At 38.4% G+C, this 24503-nt stretch overlaps 1 protein-coding gene across 6 annotated transcripts; it reads left to right on the top strand.

Annotated features, from left to right (window-relative positions):
- Positions 1 to 414: 414 nt before the first annotated feature.
- Positions 415 to 23488, top strand: LOC306883755 (casein kinase I; the record flags this gene model as incomplete). Of its 6 annotated transcripts, none has more annotated exons than XM_079439212.1 (11): positions 419 to 1079; positions 1421 to 1527; positions 2025 to 2086; positions 5563 to 5689; positions 7680 to 7778; positions 13603 to 13742; positions 14259 to 14337; positions 14813 to 14887; positions 17142 to 17248; positions 17467 to 17615; positions 20656 to 22417. In XM_079439212.1, the coding sequence occupies exons 3-11, from the start codon at positions 2028 to 2030 to the stop codon at positions 20661 to 20663; spliced, it is 843 nt and encodes a 280-aa protein (XP_079295338.1). In that variant the 5' UTR covers positions 419 to 1079; positions 1421 to 1527; positions 2025 to 2027. The 6 variants fall into 6 exon arrangements, with proteins under 6 accessions (XP_079295337.1, XP_079295336.1, XP_079295338.1 ...); XM_079439209.1 differs by lacking the exon at positions 2025 to 2086 and adding an exon at positions 10067 to 10150 and having other exon boundaries at positions 429 to 1079; positions 17467 to 17579; positions 20656 to 22593; XM_079439207.1 differs by lacking the exon at positions 2025 to 2086 and adding an exon at positions 10067 to 10150 and having other exon boundaries at positions 429 to 1079.
- Between the last annotated feature and the right edge of the window lie 1015 nt (positions 23489 to 24503).

A 24503-nucleotide genomic window follows, 5' to 3' on the forward strand; every position in this document is an offset into this window, starting at 1 on the left:
TTATTGGCAGGATCTCACTAGGTGGCATCAGTGAACCATGAACCGCAGGCCATCGACGCGCGTGACCGTACACAGTCATCGCGAGACGTGTAAATATTCAACATATTAATTTCTGTGCGAACTATTTATATGGTGACAGCGATAAAATATTAAATAAATCCTGTGAGAAAATACCCCCATAAATTGCTCTACTAAAATGACAGAAATGTAAAACCCTGACAGTTCAGTCGTGTATTAATATTATGGTATGCAGCAGACCACAATTTAATAATGTCAGTGTCATAGTCCTTGAGTATACATATACAACCTTAATTTAAAAGAACATAAGTAGGGCGCTGACTTCACCACAAACAACCCCAAATTTCCTTGAGCGTTCCCGCAGCCCAGCTGACGTCACGCGCGAACCCCTCCCCTGCCCGCGGCGGCGCGCTCTAGCGCGGTCTCGCTCCTCTCTTCAGATCAGCAGAATCTGTTCATCTCGAGACGGACAAGATGGCGAAGTGAGTGGGTTGCGCTTTGAAAAGAAAGCAGCGACTCACATAATTCCTTCAACATTAAAACGGTCGATTAAGCTGGAAAGTGTGGCTTTAAGAAGAAAAATCGCCCCTCTAAGCGAGGTGATTTGAAGAAAGCGTCGAGGACATCGACTCCTCCGTGTCCTTTCAGGCTAAGCTGCTAGTCAGCTATTCGGGGAATTACTCAAGAGAAAAAAACAGCCTCAACCTCAGGGGAAATAGTCTTGTTTTTTACTTAAATGTCTAGACAGCTAATCTCCTGTTGAAACCAATGTCCGCTATCAGCTCAATTTCGCCGTTGTGAGTTGTTAAGGACACAGCTAGTGAGGAAGACTCGTTTTTAGGCTAGCTAGCATTGTTTCTACTGGACTGAAGAAGAGAGAGAGCAGCCTGAAAACCTCACCCGTTCACAGTTTCAGAGTACTTCTCGGATTTTAGGACATGGCCAGCAGCAGTGGCTCTAAAGCCGAGTTCATAGTCGGTGGGAAATACAAGCTCGTTCGGAAAATCGGATCTGGATCATTTGGTGACATTTATTTGGCAATCAACATCACAAATGGAGAGGTAAAGATGAAATGGATGTTTAATGAATGTGCAGAATGACAGCGCTAAGAAGATTGAAGGGTTTATACATAGGTCCGGCTCATCACAACTGATTACCAGGACACAATTCGTACAGTCATCAAAAAATATACGTTAGTTCATGCAGCTTTGAAAGTTTACCATACTGTAATATTTGGACAAATTGGAGGGAGAAATCAACGATGTTAATGCAGATTTGAATAAATAAATGTTTTCCCCAAAGAATAAAGGATCGTGTACTCTCAAATATTAAACTAGTATTCGATGTCTTGTAAACGAATATGTAGCAGATAAATAATGGTCATAAATTTAAATATTTTCAGGAGGTAGCGGTGAAATTGGAATCACAGAAAGCCAGACACCCTCAACTTCTGTATGAAAGCAAATTGTACAAAATTCTCCAGGGAGGAGTCGGAATCCCACACATCAGGTGAGTACAGATGTCTGATTATAAGTGAAATTATAATGGATTTCGATTAGATGTGGTAAAGTTAGCTGGGCTAAATTAGTTTGATCTGGATTATAGACTAGCGTGAGATCGAAAGCAACGGCTCGAGTAACGCTACAAAGTACAAGTCAACTACGCATAATACTTCTCTTAATAGATCATCAGTTTATCATATTGAAAAATGAGAATTGGTTGGTGTAATATATAAATGGCTTTACACTTACGATAGTGTCGACAGGCTAACTGCGTTAGCTCGTTCATTAGCGTTAGCGTTTCTGTGAGCCGCGTGAATGGACAGCGTTTTTAAGTGTCTTAAAAACGTTACGTGTTCTCTATAATATAGTATAAGGAACCGTAATGAATTAGATTTGATCACGAAGTGTGTGTTTGTGCGTTGCTGAGTAATGAGTAAGCAGCGAGTGGGAAATGGCCGCTGCTCTTTTGTTGTGTTTGTTCAACATGTCCTCCCTCTCGATCAGAAAATGGCGGATGAGGGAAAACAAGTTTCAGGGCCTGGTGAGACTGCTGCTCTCTTCTCAAGGTGACTGAGCCGTACGTGGTCTGCTATTAGTTATAAAAGAGTCGTTTGTTTTATTATACATCTGTAATTGTAGACAAGAGTTAACCGTTGACAAGGAAGCTTTCAATAACTGATGCTATATGCACATTCAAATAAAACGTAGTCCCTGTTTTGGCTTCACACAGAAAAGGTAGAGGTTGTCACGTATGTTTTTTGATTTGCCAGTTAGCATTGACTGTAAATAACGTCATACGTTTTACGTTCTGATTGCAGAAGTGCTCTACAGGTTAAATTAGTGCAAAGATTTGTATTTGATGTTTCCTCTTGCTGTTATGTTTGTAGTTTCTTAAAAAAAATATTGATGTTGTGCAGTGTATTAGCCAATTTTAACACAAATCCTGGGATATTTGCCTGGGCTAGTATATGATTTGGTATGAAAACCTAAACCATTTTTATGAAAAGTTACCACGTCAAAGTTTTTCATGCTATTTTCATAGCAGATAGAAATTGCGAAATTGAAAGTAAAAGCAATATTTCAAATATGTTCAAGTTTAATTAACCTGGCGACTTGATAGACAAGTCTTTATCTGCTTTCAGAGTTTTTTTTTTTTTAAATTAACCTCCACTCTTGGCTGTATCTACTTGAATTACTGTGGTAATTAGGTTACTAACTTTATATATATTTAAATAAATAAATAAAATGCTTATAATTCAGTGTTTCCCACAGGTCTGCTTGTGGTGGAACAGACTGGCACTATTTGCTGGCACAAAAATGGTCTAGTTATTACATGTGGAAACAACAAATATAGTGGTCTTTAACACTTTTGAGTTACTGAATATTTATATTAAAAGTTGTTTCGATTAATGTATTTTTATATGATCATTTAGGCCTAATTTATTTTGCAATGAGACACTTGACCAACTTGTGCCTAACCTGCGTAGGACAATGTTACGTCCTTGCGTCAGATTCCAGATTGCTTGCATTTCATTTGAAATGACTGGAATTTGCCTGCAAAATTTCACCAGACAGCGGTAAATGTGACCGCACCTAATTTCTTGCAACATTTCAAACCAAATTGCTTGCTCTAAACTTTCTTTTCCTAAAGTCGTCATAAAGGCTTCTTTATCCATGATTTTTATTGCTTATTATTTGCTCGTTTCATTGTAGGTTGTAATATATAATTTAGTAAAATAATCCAACTACCAGAATGTTTCCCTAGGTAATATTAGTATAAATACGAAGGCCCTGCCTTTGCCATCAATGAACTGCCATTACAGGATAGCATTAGGGTGTCCATTTCTATGGCATCTCATGCTGACAGCAGCTTGGCTGATTAGAAAACAAACTCTTAGACCGTAGCTTATTTAACCCTGTGCAGCTAAGAGTTTGCTAACTCCTGTCATGGATGATGGGTTTACCAAACGCTTTTGAGCGTGTTTGAGATGTGCTGTTTTCCTTAATGCATAACTTACATTTCACAGGTATATTCTCTATCTGTAAATGTTAGAAAGCCATGGAAATATTTCGATTTTGCTGTCAGGAGTGCATGAGCCTTCTTCGCTAATCTCCGCTAAACTTCACAGACTTAAGTGATCGAGCGCCGCCGTGCGCATGCGCGCCAAACAGACAGAGCACAATGAAATGGGAGCGCAATAATTCAGACTAAAATGTATATTTTGCTGAAATATTTGTAGTTGGACAATGTGACATATGTAGAATTTTAAACCTACAAGTAAGTGTATTTTTATGAGATAGCACTAACTGTAATGGGGTAATCAAAATAGCCATTGAGCCTGATGAAGACCTGAGGGTCGAAACGTTGCTGTTGTTAAATTCATTTGGAGCAGCTATTTTCAGTGTGCAGACTTCTCTCCTTTTTCTTTGTTCGAGTTCCTCAGTTGTCCTGCACCTGAGGTGGTTGGGATGTGCACACCTGTTTGACTTTTTTGAGTAATCAAAATAGCCTAACACAAATCTGTGCTTTTGTTCTTGATGATTTTCATTTTTAGTTTAGCGAGTTTAACTTCTGCTTTAAAAGCATTGTTTTTGTTTTTAGATTGCAATGTTAGAATGAAATGTGATTTTGACCCTTTTTGCACAAAATATATAGCCTAGGCTAACATTGTTACATTCACTTTATTAGTTTTCATAGCCTTTAATGTATATTGTTTCATTGGACAACATTGGGCAGTATGCAACATATATTAAATACAGATAAAAAAACAAATCCAGATACAAAAACGAAAATACTGATGTATACTGTATATCGCAAATCGGCCTAAAAATACAGAGATATGAATTTTTGCCCATATCGCCCGGCCCTACTTCCTTCTAGTTTAACTTTACTGCTTTTAAGATAAGTGTAATTTAGGTTATATACAATGACTGGATTGAATGTGGGAAAAAAAGATGAAAAAAAGGTTGTGAATTTCTCATAAGCCACTTTGGCTTGAACTGGTTGTAGTAAATGAATTGAAGTTTCCAGTAGAAAGGATGCGTAAAAGTATATTTTAGTATAGTATTCATTCAATATTCATAGTATTCATTATTTTTGGTTTTAACTTGAGGGAAAATGTTAACAACTTTGATTTTTTGATTATTTCTGCTGTTGGTTTTGTATTCTAGGATGTTGCTAAGACTCACATTTGTGAAGTTACATAAAGGCCTAAAACTGAAAAAATCCTCAAAACAGTTTTTATATCCACTTTTGGCATGGATGTGATTTGTTTCCGCAATATAACCATCACAAGGATTAGGAGCCAGTTTGTGGTTCAAAGTACATTTTCTATTGTCATTGTGAAATGGTAGACGTTGGTTTGCTGGCACAGATGATTGAACGAACACTAGTCTACTGCTGCACCTTGTGTCTCCACAATACCTCTTTGCTTGGGAGACTCTCTAGCATGATGGTTGCTTGGCGACTGCTTTAGCAATGTGCTCACTAAATGTGCAACTCTTTTGAACCTCCACCTGCTAAATTGTGTATCTGAGTCCTGGTTGTGAAAGTTGCAATATTTGTAAGAGCCACTTAATTGATTTTGTGCATACCATAAACAGTTTAGCACTCCCCCCGATACTGTATTTTTTATGTCTAAAGTGGTTGGTTAAAGGCTAGTCTAATACATGCTATAGAGTTATTAATGCATACTCTACACACAGTCATGTCACCAAGCTGGATATATTGGATGCCATTTCCCGCAGGGTGTGTCGTGCAACTCAGACGCTTCCTTAACTGATAAGATTCATGCTTTATTAGCTCAATATAACTTAGTCAGCGATGCTCAATTTTAATAGTTTAAGTGTAATTTGCTTGTGCTAAAATCTCATCTTGTAAACATGAGCAAAGTGTCTTTGCATCTCACTGAATTGATTTAAAGGATCTGCTCTCTTTGAGGGAATCACTGCTTTCATTGTTTTCATGCTTTTGTAATAATTGTCAGGCCGTCTTTAGTTGTCATCTGTTGGTGTTCATCAATCATGTGATGCTATTTTTCAGGTGGTATGGCCAAGAAAAGGACTATAATGTTCTAGTGATGGACCTGCTGGGGCCAAGTCTGGAGGATCTCTTTAACTTCTGTTCCCGCAGATTCACAATGAAAACTGTCCTAATGCTTGCAGATCAGGTAATGAATGGTTAACTCGGGTTTGTTATAGCAAACGATAGCCGCGTTTCCACTGTCGGGCCAAAAGCGGGCGTGCTAGTGCGTGCCAGGGACAGTCGCATTTCCACTGTCACTTACGGGGCATGATCGCGCCTCGTCGGCGCTTTCTCGAGGCCAACGGCCAGGTTTTTTGGCCCGGCGAAAACCTTGGGCCAATTGGGGCTAGAGGAGTGGTTATGAACAAAGGCGGAGTTTCCCCACGTCTGGAGAGCGTCAGCGCCTCTGATCATTTCCTAAAGTTAACAGCTATAATACCAGCGTTAAAGACTTAAAATAATTTGAGCTCAAAAATCAAATTCAGACAGCAGCGAGTGTTTGAAATAACTTCTGTTTGAGATCCAATGTGTATTATTGCCATGCAAGGCAAAAATAGGTATTTATAAGTGATGCAAAAGACGATGCGCGCTAGCCATTACTAGGGGTAGGAATCTTTAGGCACTTCACGATCCGATCCGATTCTGGCAGTCACGATCCGATTCCAAAATGATTCTTGATCTACCATTTTTCCCTAATTCTTCTACTGTGCAAATACACCTTTTACAACTTTACATTTTAACCAAAATTGGAGTTTCTATGATTTTGTTTATAGTTGGAATCTCTGTGACAGTACTGCCATCTTAAAAATAGGGGTGTGAATCGGCACTGGTTTCACAATTCGTTTCGATTAAGATTATCATGTCAACGATTCGATTTGATATCACAATGCATCACATCCTCATTTTTCAATATTACTGCACAGCTACATTTTCATATAAATTTTATATTAAATTTATTTTGTGCAACATTTTATTTTTTTATTTAAATTACATAAGCAGGCTACTTTTTTAAATAATTACTAATTTAAAATAAGTGTTCTTTAAGTATCAGAAAGTTTACCGACAATCTCAGTTGTGGGTTTTTCTTTTTCCTTCAGCATTATTGCCGTTTGATTATTACTGATGAGATCATAGACAGTGGCAGCTTTCACACTAATGCACAGATCTAGCTCGACATATCAGATGTTTTGTCCTGCTCTGAAAACATAACTGGCTGTGTTTACATCAATTTCGTAAAAGTATTCGGAGATGCAAGTGTATTTAACCGCAGCCGCTCAAATGTTTAGAATCGTTGAAGAGAGAATCGCGATGCATCGGAGAATCAATTATTTTTTTTTTTATCCCACCCCTAGCCATTACCATAGTAAACATGGTAAATACGACCGCTTGAAGACATCAGACGGCAGCTTCTCATTCTCTATCAATCGTGTATTTATTTAGTAACACGTTTTTATCTGTCATAAGTCTCGTCTCGAGACTTTAGCTCTGCGTATGTCATAATATCATAATTATAGTTTTTGTTCGGGAGCTCCCTCTGCTACTCAAGTCGTATTTTTGATGAGGAAAAAAAATTGAATTGATCATTCTTTCTAAATGTGATGTATACTGTGACTACAAATAAATAGAAACAGACTTGGCTGAAAAAGTATGTGTCCTCTTTCTTCTGTGAAATAACGTTTCATGCTATATTTCTGTGACTAATTTTCAATCTTGATAAATTATGAATATGATCAATGTATCACTTATTATTGTAAAACATTGATGCTTTTAAATTTAAATCTTTAACAAAACATGCAAACAAGCGGCCGCTTTTATCCTGTTTGTTTTGTGATCTCACTAGTTCCAGTGCCTTTCTGATTAATTTTCTGATAAATCTTCTCTTTGTCAGTGAAATTATGGGGTTGCGTGACGTTGTTCCAGAGAGGCGTGTAAAGGGCGGGTTTTAGTGAAGCGCTGCGGAGCTTCTGGCCCGACGGTGGAAACGCATCGCGATTTTGGGCTCCGTACTACAAGTCCGAGGCTATTAGCCCTGCCTGGCCCGTTTAAAGCACTGGCTCGCACTGGCCCAACAGTGGAAAAGCGGCTATTGAATGGTCCTGTGGCATAATCTTAATCTGGTTGTTTTGCTTCCACAGATGATCAGCAGAATCGAGTATGTGCACACAAAAAATTTCATCCACAGAGATATCAAGCCAGACAACTTTTTAATGGGTATTGGCCGTCACTGTAATAAGGTAAACTTTCACCATTTCTTTTTTTATGTGAGAAAGGCAGTCGAGACCTAAAGATTTGAGAGATTTAAAAGTGTCATGGAGGATTGACTTGGGAATAAAACCGCAGATCACTAAGGTTTCCTGTTACATTGAGATTCACATGGACGGACACTGGCTCGAGAGCCTGTGATAGTTACGTTTGATGTCAATCTGCTGATTCAGTATGTCTGGGTTTGACAGAATATTTGGTGGGAAATCGTAGGAGCAGATTATTAAAACCGCACTGAGTCTTTAGACAATATTTACAGCTTAATTTATCAATGGTTTGAGAATCACCTCACGGTTGGGCTATGGACATCTGTGGACATGGATTGTATGTCTTTCACTCCTCGAATGGAACTTGTGCATGATATGTGACTTGTGGTTTTTTTTTTTTTTTTTTTTTTTTTTTTTTTTTTTTTCTTCCTTCGACAAAGAGCCTTCAAAGTGCTTTGCACCATTTTATTTCTCTCTATTCAAATGTACAGAAGTTGCCTGATTTGTATTTTGTTTCAGATAACTCGTAATTTTGAGCCCTTGCAGACAGGCAACATTTGGCAAAGTTAAAGAATCATGTGCAAAATAATACAATGACTTGCAAGTACAAGCTCTGATGGTCGTCTAACAGTTCAGATCAGTTTCCACTACAAATTTTGGTACTTTTTGGTACTTCAGTGAAGCCTGTATTACTATTTTTGGCAGTGCTGTCTGGAATAAATGTTTACCATTGTGTGTCTGTGTGAATGCCAGTCTCAAGCTTTTATTTTGATACATATACATGGACTTGTCACCTTTTTCACTAAATCTCTGGATGCACACGCTCTGCTTTTGGATGTGCAGCTGTCAGCATCCACCCTGGAAAAAAATCGTAGTTAAAAAGTGCAGTGAACTCAGCCAACGGGGAGATCTAATTTAGCTATTGCTTCGCAAATGCACTCTTTTGGTGAGGAATCAAAAGGCCTGTTCTCTCACATTATTCACTGCTCTCTGCTTACATCTCTCATACGATCATTACCACTCTTGATCCAGCCCCCAGTAAAACCTTTTTCAAGATTAACAATCTTAACCTGGCAAAAGAGTAAAGCATGTTGGACGTCTTGACCAAGAATTGTGCAGGCCATCAGGTGACATCAGTTCCACACGAGAGTCAGTCTAAAAATGGAATTGTTTGAGAGCCAATTGTTAGTGCTTCATGCAGTGAGATTTACCTAGAAAGTTGAGGTCCAAATATTCCTTCATTTAAAAGAACTACATTTTGCAGCGTACCTCAAGTCTGACATATTCTCCTCACACAGTCCCCCACTCTCATGTCACATTGCGGGTAACCGTACTCCGCTCCGCACCATTGTTAACTAATGGCTTTTGTTGCTTTACCCTGGGCTGCTGTATTGAAATCTCCAATGTCACTTCCAACGAAGCTGTCCCATCTTGTCTTTTGTAACTAAACTAAAACTGTTTTTGCAATAACATGCAGGTTAAGTCATGCACCTCTTAAACTGCACGCTTTTTGTTGTTTTGTTCTTCAGAGCTTCATCTCTACCTGATTTGGCTTCTCCACACGCCAAAGTATTCTAGCCTCTTCCTTACTGTAGGTGGCCCAATGATCTGTCAAACACGAAATGCAATATTTATACTTCATAGGACTTTTAAAGGGGTGGGGCTGAGTTTTGGTTTGGTTGCATTTCTCAAAGCTTCTCATGCCTAATTTTAAAACAAGTGCCCATTGTAGTGAATGGCCTTTAGAGTTTGCCCTTCTTAACCTTAGTTGTGCCATTTGTCTCGTTCGCTTCATGCTGAGGTGGGCTTAGCTGTTAAAAACCATATGGCACAGCTAGTGTTAAATGCTGCCGAATGTTTATGGATAAAGCCTTGGCAAAGTCAAAAAAGAGAATCAGGCTTGGGAATAATTTGTGTAGATGAGATGAAGATCACTGGGTTGGGCGGCCAGAGGTGCCATGTACCATTTGCCTTTATGGCTCGAGAACCGACGAGGCAAGCGGGCCCTGCATTATATGGTCTGAAAAAACAACAACTATCGGCTAGTATCTGAGCCTGGGCTTATGGGAAGACGTCTGCCATTAGCAGAGCCTCCTCTGAGTTTGAGCTAGGACGCTTGCTGGTGGATGAGGGATTGCCTTAGGCTTTCTCTTCCCCTCCTTCTGCTCCTCCTCACATTCTTTTTCTGAGCCTTCGTGTTGCCTGTCTGCGCTGGCCATGTGCGGTTGTCAGCAATACTGTTTGATGCACTGCACCCTCTATTGTCTGTTCAGTGTTTAGAATCTCCAGTGGGGAAGAGGAAAAGAAGTTTGGCTGTTAGTTCTTCTCAGGACCCATCTTTCTCAGGATTAAACCAGGTCTGAAACCACAACCACCTCCTAATAATCGCCCAAAATTCTTTTAATTTGAATTTTTATTATTTTTTTTTTTTTTTTTGCCTTTTGAAGTTCATTTTCCTATTTAATTTAGATTTTCAACAATAACCATTAACATTTGTTGGCATTAAACCAGACACACATGCTAAACAGAACTAGAGATTTAACTCCTAATCCAGATTGAAGGGATCTTTTTTCAGGCGGGTGAAGGATTTGTCACTTCGGGAAGAAGTAGCGGATTCTTCTCAGTCCTAGTCAGTTCTAAATTTATTCTGTTATATAATTTTCACTGTCTCAAAATAATTATTTTATTTTTATTTTTATTTTTTTTACTTGATTTTTGAGAATTGGCATATTTGGTTTGAGAATTAACTGTTTTCCAGATTGAGTTGAGTTGTGCAGATAGACAAAGCCCAGAGCTCTACTGTGATTTGCTATCAAGGACTTAGTTACAGAATAATTTGATTGGCCAAGTTTCACTGCATTGGGTGCTTGTTATTGCTGCCGAATGCATCTTTCAGTTTATCAGCAGCACTTTGTGGTACCGAGGCTTGTTTTTCCGAACCAGCCAACGTTGCAACATGCTGTCAGAATGTTGCTAGCCTACAACCAATTGCACAACAAGCTACTTGAAAATTGTGGCCTGGTATTAACAGGGTTGACCTTTTGAACACTTGAGCCGAGTCTCATTTAGAGGGCTGCGTCCTCCAGAGGTCTCATTCGAAGGGTGCATACATCATTGAGGCTGTCTCATTTCAGAAGAGCAAGTAGGACACTCCGAATGCGACCACCTTTCACATAAATTCAGAGGATGCATCAGGTGTATCCTTTCCTGCTACAGATAACCCACAATTCTTTGCGTCACCATAAACAACCGTCGTTAATGTGAAAAATGCCGACGCCGGCAGATGTGTTTTCAACCTAACTTAAAGTGCCTCCAGTAAAAACGGATAAACTTTGTAATTAATATCATCCTCTTTTCTCTAACAGATGTCTGTTGCATGTACGCTGCAGCTCCTCAAAAAGCTTTTTTTTTTTTTTTTAATTACTTTCCAAATGTAAAAATAATTTCTTCATTTAAGTAGTGTGATAGTGCAACGATGCTCTAAATGTGTGGTCAAATCAACGTGATACTTCCTGTTTCCCCCCCCACAAAGGCAGTCTCATTTAATTCTATGTGGAGGACACTTCGTATACGTTACGCATCCTACTGAGGATGCAACCTCCGGAGGACGCAGTCTTCTAAATCAGACACAGCTTTGGTCTTCAAATTATTGCATGTTCTTGTTGTCTTGAGATATGCGCTCATTTTAATTTAAAGGGTTAATTCACCCAAAAATGAAAATTAGCCTGTTTTCCTCACCCTCAAAGCATCCTAGGTGTTTGCGACTTCCTCCTTTCAGACGAATCCAATCAGAGTTATATTAAAAATAGTCCTAGCCCCTCCAAGTCTTTCAATGGGGGTAAGTGGGTATTTGTTGTCAACAGTTCAGAAGACGCGATATAAAGTGCGCGCATCTGTAATAAAACTCATCCTCGTCTAATTCGTCCTACGTAATCCGCCTGCATGACTTCCGCATACCAGTCTTTTTGGTAGCGATACAAAAACTTTTTTTAATTTTTCAGATACAGTAGGTTTACTTAACAAGTATATGCCTACACTTATTTAACTTCTTTTTTTGGTTAACATTTATGACACAGATAATTAGGAATGCTGTCCATTTAAGATGGAAGGTATGCATGTAATACTGATACTCATTCAGTTTTCACCTACGTTTACGCTCACTTAAGCCATAACCGACTGTATTTACGTGAGATACTCTGACTCTACACGATAGACATTTGAACTACTGTGTGTGTATTTGAGCACCGAGAACTGATCGTGCACTGTATGAGAACTGAAGAAGTGGAGCGTGCACAGGAGAGAGCACTTCTATCAGCATTATTCCGCCTATCCCGCCTTCACTAACTTTAAGTTAATCGACAGCGATGCTGTTCGCGTTTCGGTAGCCTATCCATCCACTGCGGCTGCCATACTGAGACTAGATAAGCAAACACCCCTTATCCAATGACAAAGATGCACATTTTGAAAGACAAGACCGTTAGCTTAGCCTATAGGATGTATTTTGAATGTCCGGTAGTCCTCAAATAACATTTTAGTCCCTTCTCGTCTTGTTAACGAAGACGCGGCATAAATTTCGTCATAGTTTTTATCATCAGATATTAGTTTTAGCTCGGTTTGAGTATTTTTCTTCGTCGACGAAATTAACACTGGCTTGGAGGGGCCAGGACTATTTTTAATATAACACCAATTGGATTCATCTGAAAGATGATACACATACACCTAGGATGCTTTGAGGGTGAGTAAAACAGGCTAATTTTCATTTTTGGGTGAATTAACCCTTTAAATGTTCAGTTTAGCTAAATAAAATTGGATATAACATTTGGTACTCATCTCCTGGAGTCAAAAATTGTTGGTATCACAGCTATTTGTAGTCATCTTCAGAGCACTGTCAGGAAGTTAAAATAGCAAAATATTAAATGTTTGTGTGGGTTTTTACAGTGATGGCCAAGTACTTTTACCTCCGGCTACTTCAGAGAATGGCTCTTACATAATTTGAAAATGTTTAAATCATTTTGGCCAGAAAATCACTTCTTATTCAAAGCTTCCTCTTTAACGTTAAAGATTGTGGGTTCTTGATACTTTTAAGTCTAAACTGTTTTCCATAGCTGGGAGGTGCTTTTTTGAGGCGTCTTCATTGTGCTGTGTTTTATAGATCTTTTTGTTTAAAATATTTTTTTTACACATTTTAACCAAAGTTGTTGAACAAGAGGTAAACTATAAAATGTTTAAATTAATTTCTAGTAAGCTTTGCTTGTAGCTCTTTTCTCCTGGCTTGACCTCTAATCGAAGGGTCTAAGTGGAATTGCATGGTGTAACTAATTGTCTTGACAAGCGGAAATACGTTTCAAATCCCTGGTTGAGCCAAACAAACAGTGGCACGGCTGAGTGGATACGTTACAATATGGCTGCTGCCTCAGTGAAAAACCATTTGGGTGAGGCACTCTCGCTGGGCTGCGGCCTGTGTGTGTGTGTGTGGGAAAGGATCTGAGTTGCTTTTTACTAATGAGAATATTTCAGTCAATGACAGGCTCTTAGAGCTGACTCTTACATTTCTGCTTGGATAAAGGGTGTTTCCTTTCCCGGTAAAGCTTCATTTACGTTTTAGACTCTGACCCCACCGCTTCATTGATTTACAGCTGCTGATGTATTATTTTTGTTCTGAGGTCCAGGTAATAGGTCAGACAGCTCACAGGAGGAAGTTGGAAGAAAATGAAAAATGAATTTGTGGACTCGTGTTTTTTTCTTGTCAACAGTTAGTCCTAAAAATGAAATGTCTGTTTGTGCTTCTCTTTTCAATTTATTTGTATAGTTGTTCCTCATCGACTTTGGTCTGGCTAAGAAATACAGAGACAACAGGACACGACAGCACATACCGTACAGAGAAGACAAAAATCTCACAGGCACAGCTCGCTATGCCAGCATCAACGCACACTTGGGCATTGAGCAGAGGTGAGGACTCGGCACAAACTGTTTATTCATTGTGCTCCAATCAGTTACAAATTTCAGTCAAGTTATTCTGATAATAGTATTTGTAATGGTTTAAAAGGAACTATTTTGACAAATAGAAAGATCAAAAGAAAAGCATTTATTAGAAATGGAAATATTTTGGGAATTTAAGAAATACCTTTACTGTCATTTAATGTATGCTTGCAGAATAAGTGTTAATTTCTTTAAAAAAAAAGATCTTACCAATCCCTTAGCTTTCTGAAGTATTTTACAATAACAAGCAGCATCATAAATTCATGATTGTGACATTTTGTGATCTTAAGTGATTGATTGCACTGTGCTTGCTTGCCAAATGAGTGGCATGTCAGTGGTCAGCGAGTAAATTTAGGGATGGTTAACGCAATCACACCCGCTCATGTTCTACACACTACTTTTGCATTTTAGAATATTTTAAGATCTGCCCTTAAACTTGTTTAAAGGCTTTCTTGCTAGATTTTTTATCTTATTTCATCTTAACAGTCGTCGAGATGACATGGAGTCGCTAGGATACGTGCTGATGTACTTCAACAGAACCAGCCTGCCATGGCAGGGACTGAAGGTGAGAAGTACAGTTAATGCAGATATTTATTTATAAAAGCTGGTGGGATTGCGCAGCATGTCTGAGACAGATTTGTTGACCGTACTTGTTTCTGAGACACTGATTTGTAGTTTGTTTGTTTTTTTTGTGATATTGCAGGTTCACTTTAAAAAGACGCTTGTGACTTTTCTTTTCTGTATGGTTTGAATGCAGGTTATATTAAGTATGGATGTTTGCTGCCTTTAATTATAGCAGAAGTATACTGCTTAATGTCAGTGAATATTGCCTTTTTTTATTGCTGTGGTGGGAAGAACCTTAAAAGCATAAACTTAAAATTGCTTGGGCTGTATGAAACGGGCCAACAGGTGGTGCCTAAAAAAGTGCTGTAAATCTTCTTTCAGCTGGTTTATTTATGGCCTCCAGCACTGTGGGATTGCACAGTGATGGACAGCCAGTACCAGATCATAGTGTGCAACATTTTCATTTGTGCCCACAGGCTGCCACAAAGAAACAGAAGTATGAGAAGATTAGTGAGAAAAAGATGTCGACCCCTGTTGAGGTCTTGTGTAAGGTATGTGAAATTCTACATCCTCACAGCAAGGCTTTTCAAAAGTCTACACATGCATTGTATGCACATGCAAGCTACAAAACCTTTGCTCAGTTTTAAGATTGTGTTGCTAATTCTCAGGTTCCATGAAAATTGAACATCTCCAGAACATTCAATACTGCTAAAAAGCAATGCTAGGCAACGAATAATTTCATCCGAAAAAAAGTTTTTGTGAACATCATATGTGTACTGTGTATATTTATAAAGGCGCACACATAATGTATATTTAGAAAATATTTGCATATATATTTTTATTCATATAATATATTTTGTATATAAATATAATGTAAACATAAATTTTTTTCTTAAATACATGCATGTGTGTATTTATATATACATAATAAATATACACGGTACACACCAGTGGTATAGCCACGAGGCCCAGGCCCCCTTATTTACATGTCTGGCCCCCTCAGATTTCTGATTGATTAAAAAAAAAAAAAAAGTAAGCTTTCATCACACTTCCACGTTCGAAAAGCGGAAGATTCAAATAGTAGCGCGGGCCGTTCACATGTCGTGCCTAAAAACGCGTGGAAAACGCTTGCGCTCCTGTGGCGTCTGCCGTTGCTATGCAACCTAGATCCGTGCTCTTCATGAAGACGTGGAAGTTTCAGCAAAGGGTAAATTGATTTCCAGCACAAAAAATCGCTTGCGCTCTGCTTCTAAATTTATTTAAGATGGCTATGATCAGCTGTTCCTCCCTGCATCTCAGCTGAGCTTTCAATGTTGTTACGGGAAAGGATTAAGCTGATTGGTTGGTTCTTGTCACATGACCCGCGGTGCGCTTGCAGCATTCTGAAAAGTTGAAATGTTTTTATCTCGATGTGGTGCGGATGCTCCTGGAAAAAACTGAGCACGCCTGCCGCGCGCGTACATTTGAAGTAACGGACTTGAGCGCGCAAAAGACGCGATATGTGAAGGGCCCTTAAAGAACTTCAGCTGCATCCTCCATCAATGGCTGTGCCCATTGCACGGCGTTGTTGTGGATTATTTATGTAGAATTCAACACCGATACGACTTCTGAAGACACCAATCTCAGTTTACAACAATTAATAGTGTTATGAAACCAAGGAATATGTTGTCAAGATATCCCGATGCGTATTTCGTAATTTAAACAGAAGCGCGCGAGCCATACTGTATATGTATTGGCAATTCTTTACTGTCTGACCTTATTTCATTACAGAACAGCGAGAAAACTATACAAACAACATCACATTAAAAAGCATTAGAATTAGCCAAAGCTTAAAACATTATTTACGACTGAAGGTTGTATAGGAGGATTAAATTAAAGGTTTAGGGCAAACTTGTATCAAATATAATGCTCACATTTTTCATGCGCTGACTTAGATTTAAATAAAGAAATATTTCCAGCTCCTAGACGATAATCAAACATAAGTTTGATCATCTTAATCGAGTTATATTCTCAGTGATTGCGTGCAACGATTGAATGTCATTATACTGTACGGGAACGGAGGTTAATCACAATAAATATAATGAAAAAATAATATAAAAAAATTTAAATTTAAATTCTGGCTACGCCACTGGTACACACATTATGTACACAAATTTTTTTTATTTTGGATGCGATTAATCACAGCACTACTACATTATTGCATAGCTTTTGTGTGTGTGTTTATGTGGTTTATGAAGACACAAATTTGTATAATGACATGGGTATGACAGAGGTATTACAATATGAAGGTGGTTTATGAGGACACTGCCTATGTCCCCGTAATTCAAAAGGCTTAAAAAACATACTAAATGGTGTTTTTTTTGAAAATCTAAAAATGCACAAAGTCTCCTGTGAGGGCTAAGTTTAGGTGTAGGGTTGGTGTAGGGCAATAGCACACACAGTTTGTTCAGTATAAAAACCATTACGCCTATGGAGAGTCCCCATAAACCACAAAAACAAATGTGCGTGTGTGTGAATATAAATGTTAATTTCGTTTGTCAGCAAACTATGTACAAACATCCAGCTGGTTATAAGAAACTCCCATCCTATGTCTGCCACTCACCACGCTTTTCTGTTCTAGCCTACTTGATTGTAATTTCAGACAGCCTTTTTCCTGCTAATAGTGCAGGCTATTCATTATAATAGGATATGATTTTTTTTTTTTTTCTTTTTGTCCTTTTAAGAAATAGCCAGTCAGGTTGACATGACATTTATGGAGCTTGGTAATTGTGTTATTTTGTAATGTGCATTTGACCCTATCTCCAGGGGTTTCCAGCAGAGTTTGCCATGTACCTGAACTACTGTCGTGGGTTGCGGTTTGAAGAGGCACCTGACTACATGTACCTGCGTCAGCTTTTCCGCATTCTTTTCAGGTGCCTGACAATTTCTTGCATTGCTTCAACAATCCCAACTGGCCCAGAAAACCAAGACACCCCTTAGTCGCAACTTGTTTCTGTACAGTAGAGGCTGAGGTCAATTTTTCAAGTTGAAAGACTTGCCAGTTGTGGACTCCTTGATTATTTCTTTACTTGTGGTATCTAAATTTATTTGGTTTGTTTGGATATACTCACTCCCGCTTGATCACTTCCAGGACTCTGAACCACCAGTATGACTACACATTTGACTGGACCATGCTGAAGCAGAAAGCAGCACAGCAAGCGGCCTCCTCAGGGGGACAGGGGCAACCGGCACAAACCCCCACAGGCAAGCAAACTGACAAACCCAAGAGTAACATGAAAGGTTAGTAGCAAACAGCCAAGCGACGTTTTCAGTGCAAAACAGAGACACCAATTGCTTACATTTGTGAAAACAAAAGTGGATTTGGAACATTCGCTCCCCAAAAGATTCATGAAATGCTAAGAAACGGTGTTAGTTCAAGGATGCACCCCAGTCCAAAATTTTTTTAAATATTCAATTGGTATGTCTTTCAAAAGCAAAGACGTCCTTGGAAAATTTGACTACTAACTTTGTACCAAAAACTGTCTATTCTTCTCTGGGACGAAGGGTTGGCTTCATAATCTTTTCTGTGATTGTCAGATAACCTTCCCTCAAATTAACCCTTTCTAAATGGGATTTGACCTATTTCTCCCAATCATTGTTCCTGGATCTAACACTTGTTAGTCTTGATTATATTGGTCTCTTCAGTACAAACATGGATACGTGGGAGTGATTTCTAACCACAGACTAACCAAGATCATGTCATTTCCACATCTCTTCATTGACTTCTACTGTACTTTTCTATATGTTTGGTGTTTAGGGAACTATAATGTTGTTTTATGTTCATGTGATGACTCAACAGTGATATTTTTTGTGATTCTAGTTGTGGATCTGCTTTCCAGCAAAAGGCATAGCCTATTCTATGTATATGGAGTTGGACTTGGAGCACTTTTATTTTTCGTCCATATTATGTTTCCTGTTTGAAAGGGATGTTAATGAGTATACGGAGTCTGTTTCGCACTACATTAGTGATAAGTAGTTCTGGTCAGATGGTGTAGGCTTTAATGTAGTCTAAATCTGTTGTGCATCTAATGCAGAGTAGGCTTGACACTTGGAAGGGCACAGTTAAGTGGAAAAGCTGCGGTCACTCCTCTTCCACTGCTGTGTCCTTTAGTGCCCTGGACTACAGAAGTATTCGGTTTGGGTGTTTATCACTATTAATTGTGTACATCTCAGTTCTACTTGGGAGTTACCTTTGGTGCTTAATAGGCCTAAATTAGTCCTAAATTTCACATCTGCAGTCTGATTAAACTACTTTGTGGCGTCTAAAGGATTTATCAAGTAGCCTTGTTTGTAGGTTGTGGGAATGTTTCAGAATAGATTAGAATTTTTTACCAGTTTAAAGTTGTATCGTGTTATATATTGTATCGATATAATAAAGTAAATGGGATGTCTTTTTTTTTTTTTTTCTCAATCCCAAGGTTCAAGTCATGCTCTTTGTTGATAAATGCTTGGTGAAAAGCGGGAAGACTGTTTTACACTGAAGGTTCATCCTGAATTAAGGCAGAGAAACAACTGCTGTTAAAAGTGGCTGGACTAAGAATAGCGTTTACTGATGAGGTGGTATTGGTCTAATCCTTTGTGCACACTGTTTTAGTTTAATTACATGCCATCCCCCTTCAAAAGCCTGGATGCACCATGTACCTTGCTTAGAAATATGATTGTAACACTTGGATTGCAATAATTCCATCTGTTCAGAGATTTATGCTTCTTACAGACTTGAGAAATTGAGTTCTGTCCCTTTAAGATCCCTTTGGCTGAATAGCCGCAGCCAAGAATGTAAGTGGTGACGTTCAGGAGTGTTTGAGCTTGAAAGAACTTTATTTGCAGGGGCTTGTTGGTTTCTTGGTTACCGGCACAACTTTGTTAGTTCTACAACAACGGAGTCCTGGAGCTTGCGCTGCTGTATTATGGTGAGATTTGTTCTGAGAGTGCTGTGTCAGCATACTTCCTCACACTCAGTGAATGCAGACTTGTCAAGCATTTAATTTTCTTCTCTTCCCCTAGTCTTTTTTCACTTCTCAAATGTTCCATTAGTGTCAAGAAATGTCAAGGCTGCAGCAGCTAAATGTAACTATACTCAGCAAGTAGTAGCAGCTCAAACCTAACAATCAGGTAACTTGGCAACTGGTTTGAATCATCTATCCATTGTGGATACCTTCTAAATGACACAAGCAGTGACATGAATGGGCGACAACTCTGCTTTTGAATCTAAAAATATTGTCTTTCTGTAGCTTCTAAAAGCCTAAATATGATTTTTATGAGGAAACAAGTAAACATTGTTTTCCAGGTATGATCGATTTATTGTTCAAAAGAGTTGAAACTGCAGTCTTGAAGCAAATCTTTAGATTTTATTCCTTGTCCATATTATCCTGTTTGAATTTGTGCTCTGTTTGCCTGAGGCAAAAACGCGTTGATTTTTAGAAGCAGACCACAGTTGAGAGTGCTGCACTGGAAACATTTCAAAATACGTCACAGATCGGTTAGGGTGGTTTTTTTTTTTTTTATGTTCAGGATTGTGATTTGTACATGACTTGAATATCCTTGTTGGGTTAGCAATTACATTTTCAAATCGAATCTGTACGTGTCTCGTCTCAGCCAGTTTAATTCACATTAACTTAAAGGGATAGTACACCCTAAATTTTAAATTAATTAGTCATTTACTTGCCCTCATGTTGTTCCAAACCTGTGACTTTCTCCCTTTGAATGGTACTTTTTAGATGGATATTGTGCTGCTTTTTAAGGTTGGTAGCATCATCTAGTATTTGTTTTAGTGAATAATGTTATGCCCTCTCATTTAGTTCTTGACATGAAGGATTCTTGAAGGGACAGCTGCTTTGCTCTGAGCTGGTTTTATTTAACCGTGGAGCGGCTGATCGTGCAGCAGCTGAGTTGGTTAAGGTGTCAGTCGGCTATAGAAGTGTATGAATGAGTAACATGCGTCAGCCGTGGTTAGGGGAAAGTCTTAACTGCCCCAGTACCCATTCAGCACTTACGCAGTCGCTCAGACTTTACTTGGGGTAAACAGTAAGCTTGGACTGTTGTGTGAAAGAGTTGATCCCCTCTGAGCCCCCGTGAGTTTGATGACATAAATGTTTTTCTGAGATTCTCTGCAGACCTTACTGCAGAGAGGGACTGATGACTTTGCACTTTCTCTCTTCCAGGACTGAGTAATGCTTTGACTGGGTTGGCCGCATTGATTACAGTAGCTCAACCCCATTCAAATATGTGCCATTAACTCTTAACTCTCTCCTCTCTATCTATCTGTCTCCCTGTCTTGCAGGTTTCTAAGCATTAAGACAATGTAATGAAGCAGAGCAGAGTGGTCGTAGCAGGATTTGCCTTCCAATCACACCCCGGCATCTAGGATCAAATTCACCAGAACCTGCCAGGCACTGTGGGCAACCTTTTTCCTGTTAAAGAACTTTTGTTCCATATACTATATATGTAATCGCTATATATAGATAAGATGCTCTGCATATATCTATATATTGGTATGTATATACTACATCCACACAGAGAGCAGGCTTGGTTTGGAGTTGGAAGCTGTAGCCTTTTCTATTGTCCTGTCCCTTAAGACTTCTCGCCCCTCCTTTGAAACGGCAAACTGTAGAAAATGGGGATATAATTGTGCACATGCCAATATTTTCCCGAGTTTTCTCCTTCAGGAAAGCTGTTTGGGGTCCTTCCTGAATTGTCGGTTGCCCATCAGAGCAGTTTTGGCCCCTCTTTCCCTTCTCATCGTCTTCTCATCACAAAACGTGGCACGAACCCAGACACTCTTCTGTCAGAATGGAGACATCTGAGACACATTTTTGTCCTTCAATATTTTTTTTTCTTCCTTTTCTCAAGCAAATTGAAACATCCGAGATTAAATCTGTTTTTTGTTTGTTTCAAATGTATCCAAATAATTAAAAAGGCAAACATTGGGTTTGGTTTTTCTTTTCTAAAAAGGTAATTACGATTCTGCCTGCTGATATGTGCTAGAGAGCTTCAAATGTGAAGATAAAAAAAAAACATTCTAGTGACTACTAGGTATCTCTTTAGAACGCTGCATTATCTATATTGTACTTGGTATTCTGAAGTCTACAAAATAAAAGAATAAACTCCACAGAAGCATATTCATTACTAATTAGGCATCACTCTGAAATAAACCTGTATGTTAATTGCTTAGATGAAAATTGTATGCATCTGATCTGGGTTTTTTCTCTTTGGAAAATGTTCATGTTGATTGAGAAATTAACCATTCGTATGATTGATTGCTATGATAGGCTCAATGTTCTGTTTTTGAGAGAAAAATGTGCTCACTCCACCCTTCCCGTTACCATTTTTATATGTATATCTTATGTTTTTTTGTTTTTTTTTTCATCAGAAAAATTATACTTTTTCAGTTTTATAGAGTAGTCTTTCCCTATATTGAATTGACAATTTTGGGGAAAGGTGTTTTTTTTTTTTTTTTTTTTTTTTTTTTTTTGTGCTGCTGCTTCCTGTGGTGAAGCAAATCCTCTTGTAAAATATCTCTGGGACTTTCTCTCTGCGACAGTTTTTCGCTGCTGTTTGGTAGCGGTCTTTTGCTCATTTCCTTTTTCTTTTTTTATTGCAAAGAAACATGTTGGAGGGTTTCTTTTCTATATAGTTTTGGGTCTTGTGAGGCAAGAGCAATTTTTTTGTTTTTGGTTTCCCCGCTTTTAGCCACGACAAATGCACACCAGTAACTTGGCTTTCTTTTCTGTTTTTTTCCTTGCCTCCAAACTGTCCAGTTTTAAGTACTTTACAGCTAGACATTCTATAAAAGTGTAATTTATTCCCTTTTAGCATGTCAGAATAAATTAAAATGACTTCTCAGAAATGCTGTCCCAGTCTCTGTAATTTTACGAAAATGCACAAATATAATTTCCCCCTCCCTTTCCATTTGTTCAGGTATCTGTCTCTAGTCTGCACATTTATTGTTGAAGTTCCACACAACCAGGCGTCAAACTTGTTTTTTGTTTTTTTACTGAAAATTAAAATGAGAAAGCAAAATGCTTGGTTCTCGAAAAAAATGTAAAGCTTTGACTGATTTTGTCTCAAGTGTTTAAAGGGACATCTTTATGGAAATTCTCAAGCTCTTGCTGTAATCCAGGAAAGCAGTTCTTGTGGGGGTGGTGGGTAGTTTTAGGTGCTTGTGGTGTTTTAAATTTCCAGGATTTCTAACTGTAAATATTAAAATGGCTTCAAATGGCAGATGTGGAAATTGGTTAATGTGCTTATCGACGAACCTCGGCAATGGCTTCTTCAGTTTCCTAAAACGACGCTTTTTAAGTATTGAGCACTGGATTATTAACGCATTTGTGTTACTAATTAAAAAAATTCCATTTTATTTTAGGGCAGCAGCTTTGGCAGAGTTGTTACTGAGTCACCTGTAGGTGTTTCAAATCACAGCTAGCCTATTATTAAATTAAGTAAATGACAAAGTGGTTTAACATGTTCTGAGAATAGGTCTAAAGACTCAAATGGGACACTTAAAAGAAATGAACGAAAGGGGGAAGGGACTGGGGTTCAGATCAACGCATGCACAAAACAGCTGCTGCCTCAGGGAGAGTGTTAGGAAGGCCCAGTACGTGTAGTTTAAACCCAAGACTTAAATAGAACTGCCTTATATGAATTTGTATTCTACAAATAACTCATTTTAAACTCATTGTATAGCCTTTGGTGTATTATTTAAAGACGACGGCCTTTATTCATAAAGTATGAATGAGTTGCTGCCCGCTGAAGGCCTCTTCCCTTTATGGAGGTAGAGTCCTGACACCACGTGACCGCAGGCTGTATATAATTCACAATTGTAAATCACAGTACCACTTAATCTACCTCTATATCCCTCTGTGAACGCGTCATGAAATCGATGTTTAAAAAGATATATATTTTTTTGCATTGTACCAATGTACCTAAGAAAACTGTATAACATCTGTGGAGTAAGAAATTAACAGGACAATAATTACTGATGTTAAGCAGTTTTATTGCACAGAATATCGGTGTTACAAAAAAAAGTTATCCTTTTTTTCTTTTCTGATGGCAGTTTCCCAGTGAATCGTGCCAGAAAAAAACTATTAAAATGGCCATTATAAAGAAGTTTGGCCAAGAAAATCATTGTATTGTTTTATGTGAAGTCATTGTTCATGAACCATTTTATTGTCGTCTATGAATTCTGTGCTTGTAAAGCAAATAACATTCAGTATTTAACCCCAGGGTAACAACAAAGTTGCTACATTCATATCACCTCATTCATGCCTTTTGAGATAAAAGATTTGGAGAAAACAAAAACGTAATGTCTGAATGTAGATGTAGGCGTTTTAAGATTTAAAATCTCCGTGACATGAGGTGGATTTCCATCAGACTTCATCTAAACAGCAGATGAATCTCTGAGAACTACTGGATGAACTCGGTCCATATACAGCATGACACGCCTCCTGCAGGGCATCTGCACATTAACGAGAGCACACCCTAATAATAAACACATGCTTTTTTAGTGACCAAGAATAACACATTAAATCGATACAAGATCCATTTTTGTTTATTCTGGATTTTTTTTAGAAACGTTTATTTAAAAGTCACATTATTTATATTTTCATGAGGGGCACAATAACGCAAAACTTTAATTATTCTAACACCATATATTTATAAATTTGGCTCACACACCCAACTGCGACAGCTCAGAATATATATATATAAAAAATAAAAATGCTTATCCCGTAAATGCCTCGTGCAACGCCGTGACATATATGCTAGTTCCGCTCTAGTCAAACACACGCGCCTCCTTGTGGCATTAATTGAGAAACTGCACCGGGTTCGATGAGCCTTTGTGACACACGGGCTGCTTCAGGAAGAGATAGCGTTTCATCCTATTGTTTGAGCGTCAGCTGGTGGGCTGGGTTCAGTAATTGTATGCTTACTACGAGGGTAGATGAAAGCCAATCCATTTGAAATAATATCAATGTGTTGTAACACAGAGCTATCCGACTGAGGGGGTTGTATTGCAGGCCCCCCTGTGTAATTACCGGAAAGACTCCAGAGCAAACAGTGTAATAACCTTCTTTTACTTTAGGCTATACGGTTATTTAGTTAATTCATATAAATATTAAACATGTAGGTGCC

This window comes from Barbus barbus (assembly GCF_936440315.1).
Source record: "Barbus barbus genome assembly, chromosome: 17".
NCBI lineage: Eukaryota > Metazoa > Chordata > Actinopteri > Cypriniformes > Cyprinidae > Barbus > Barbus barbus.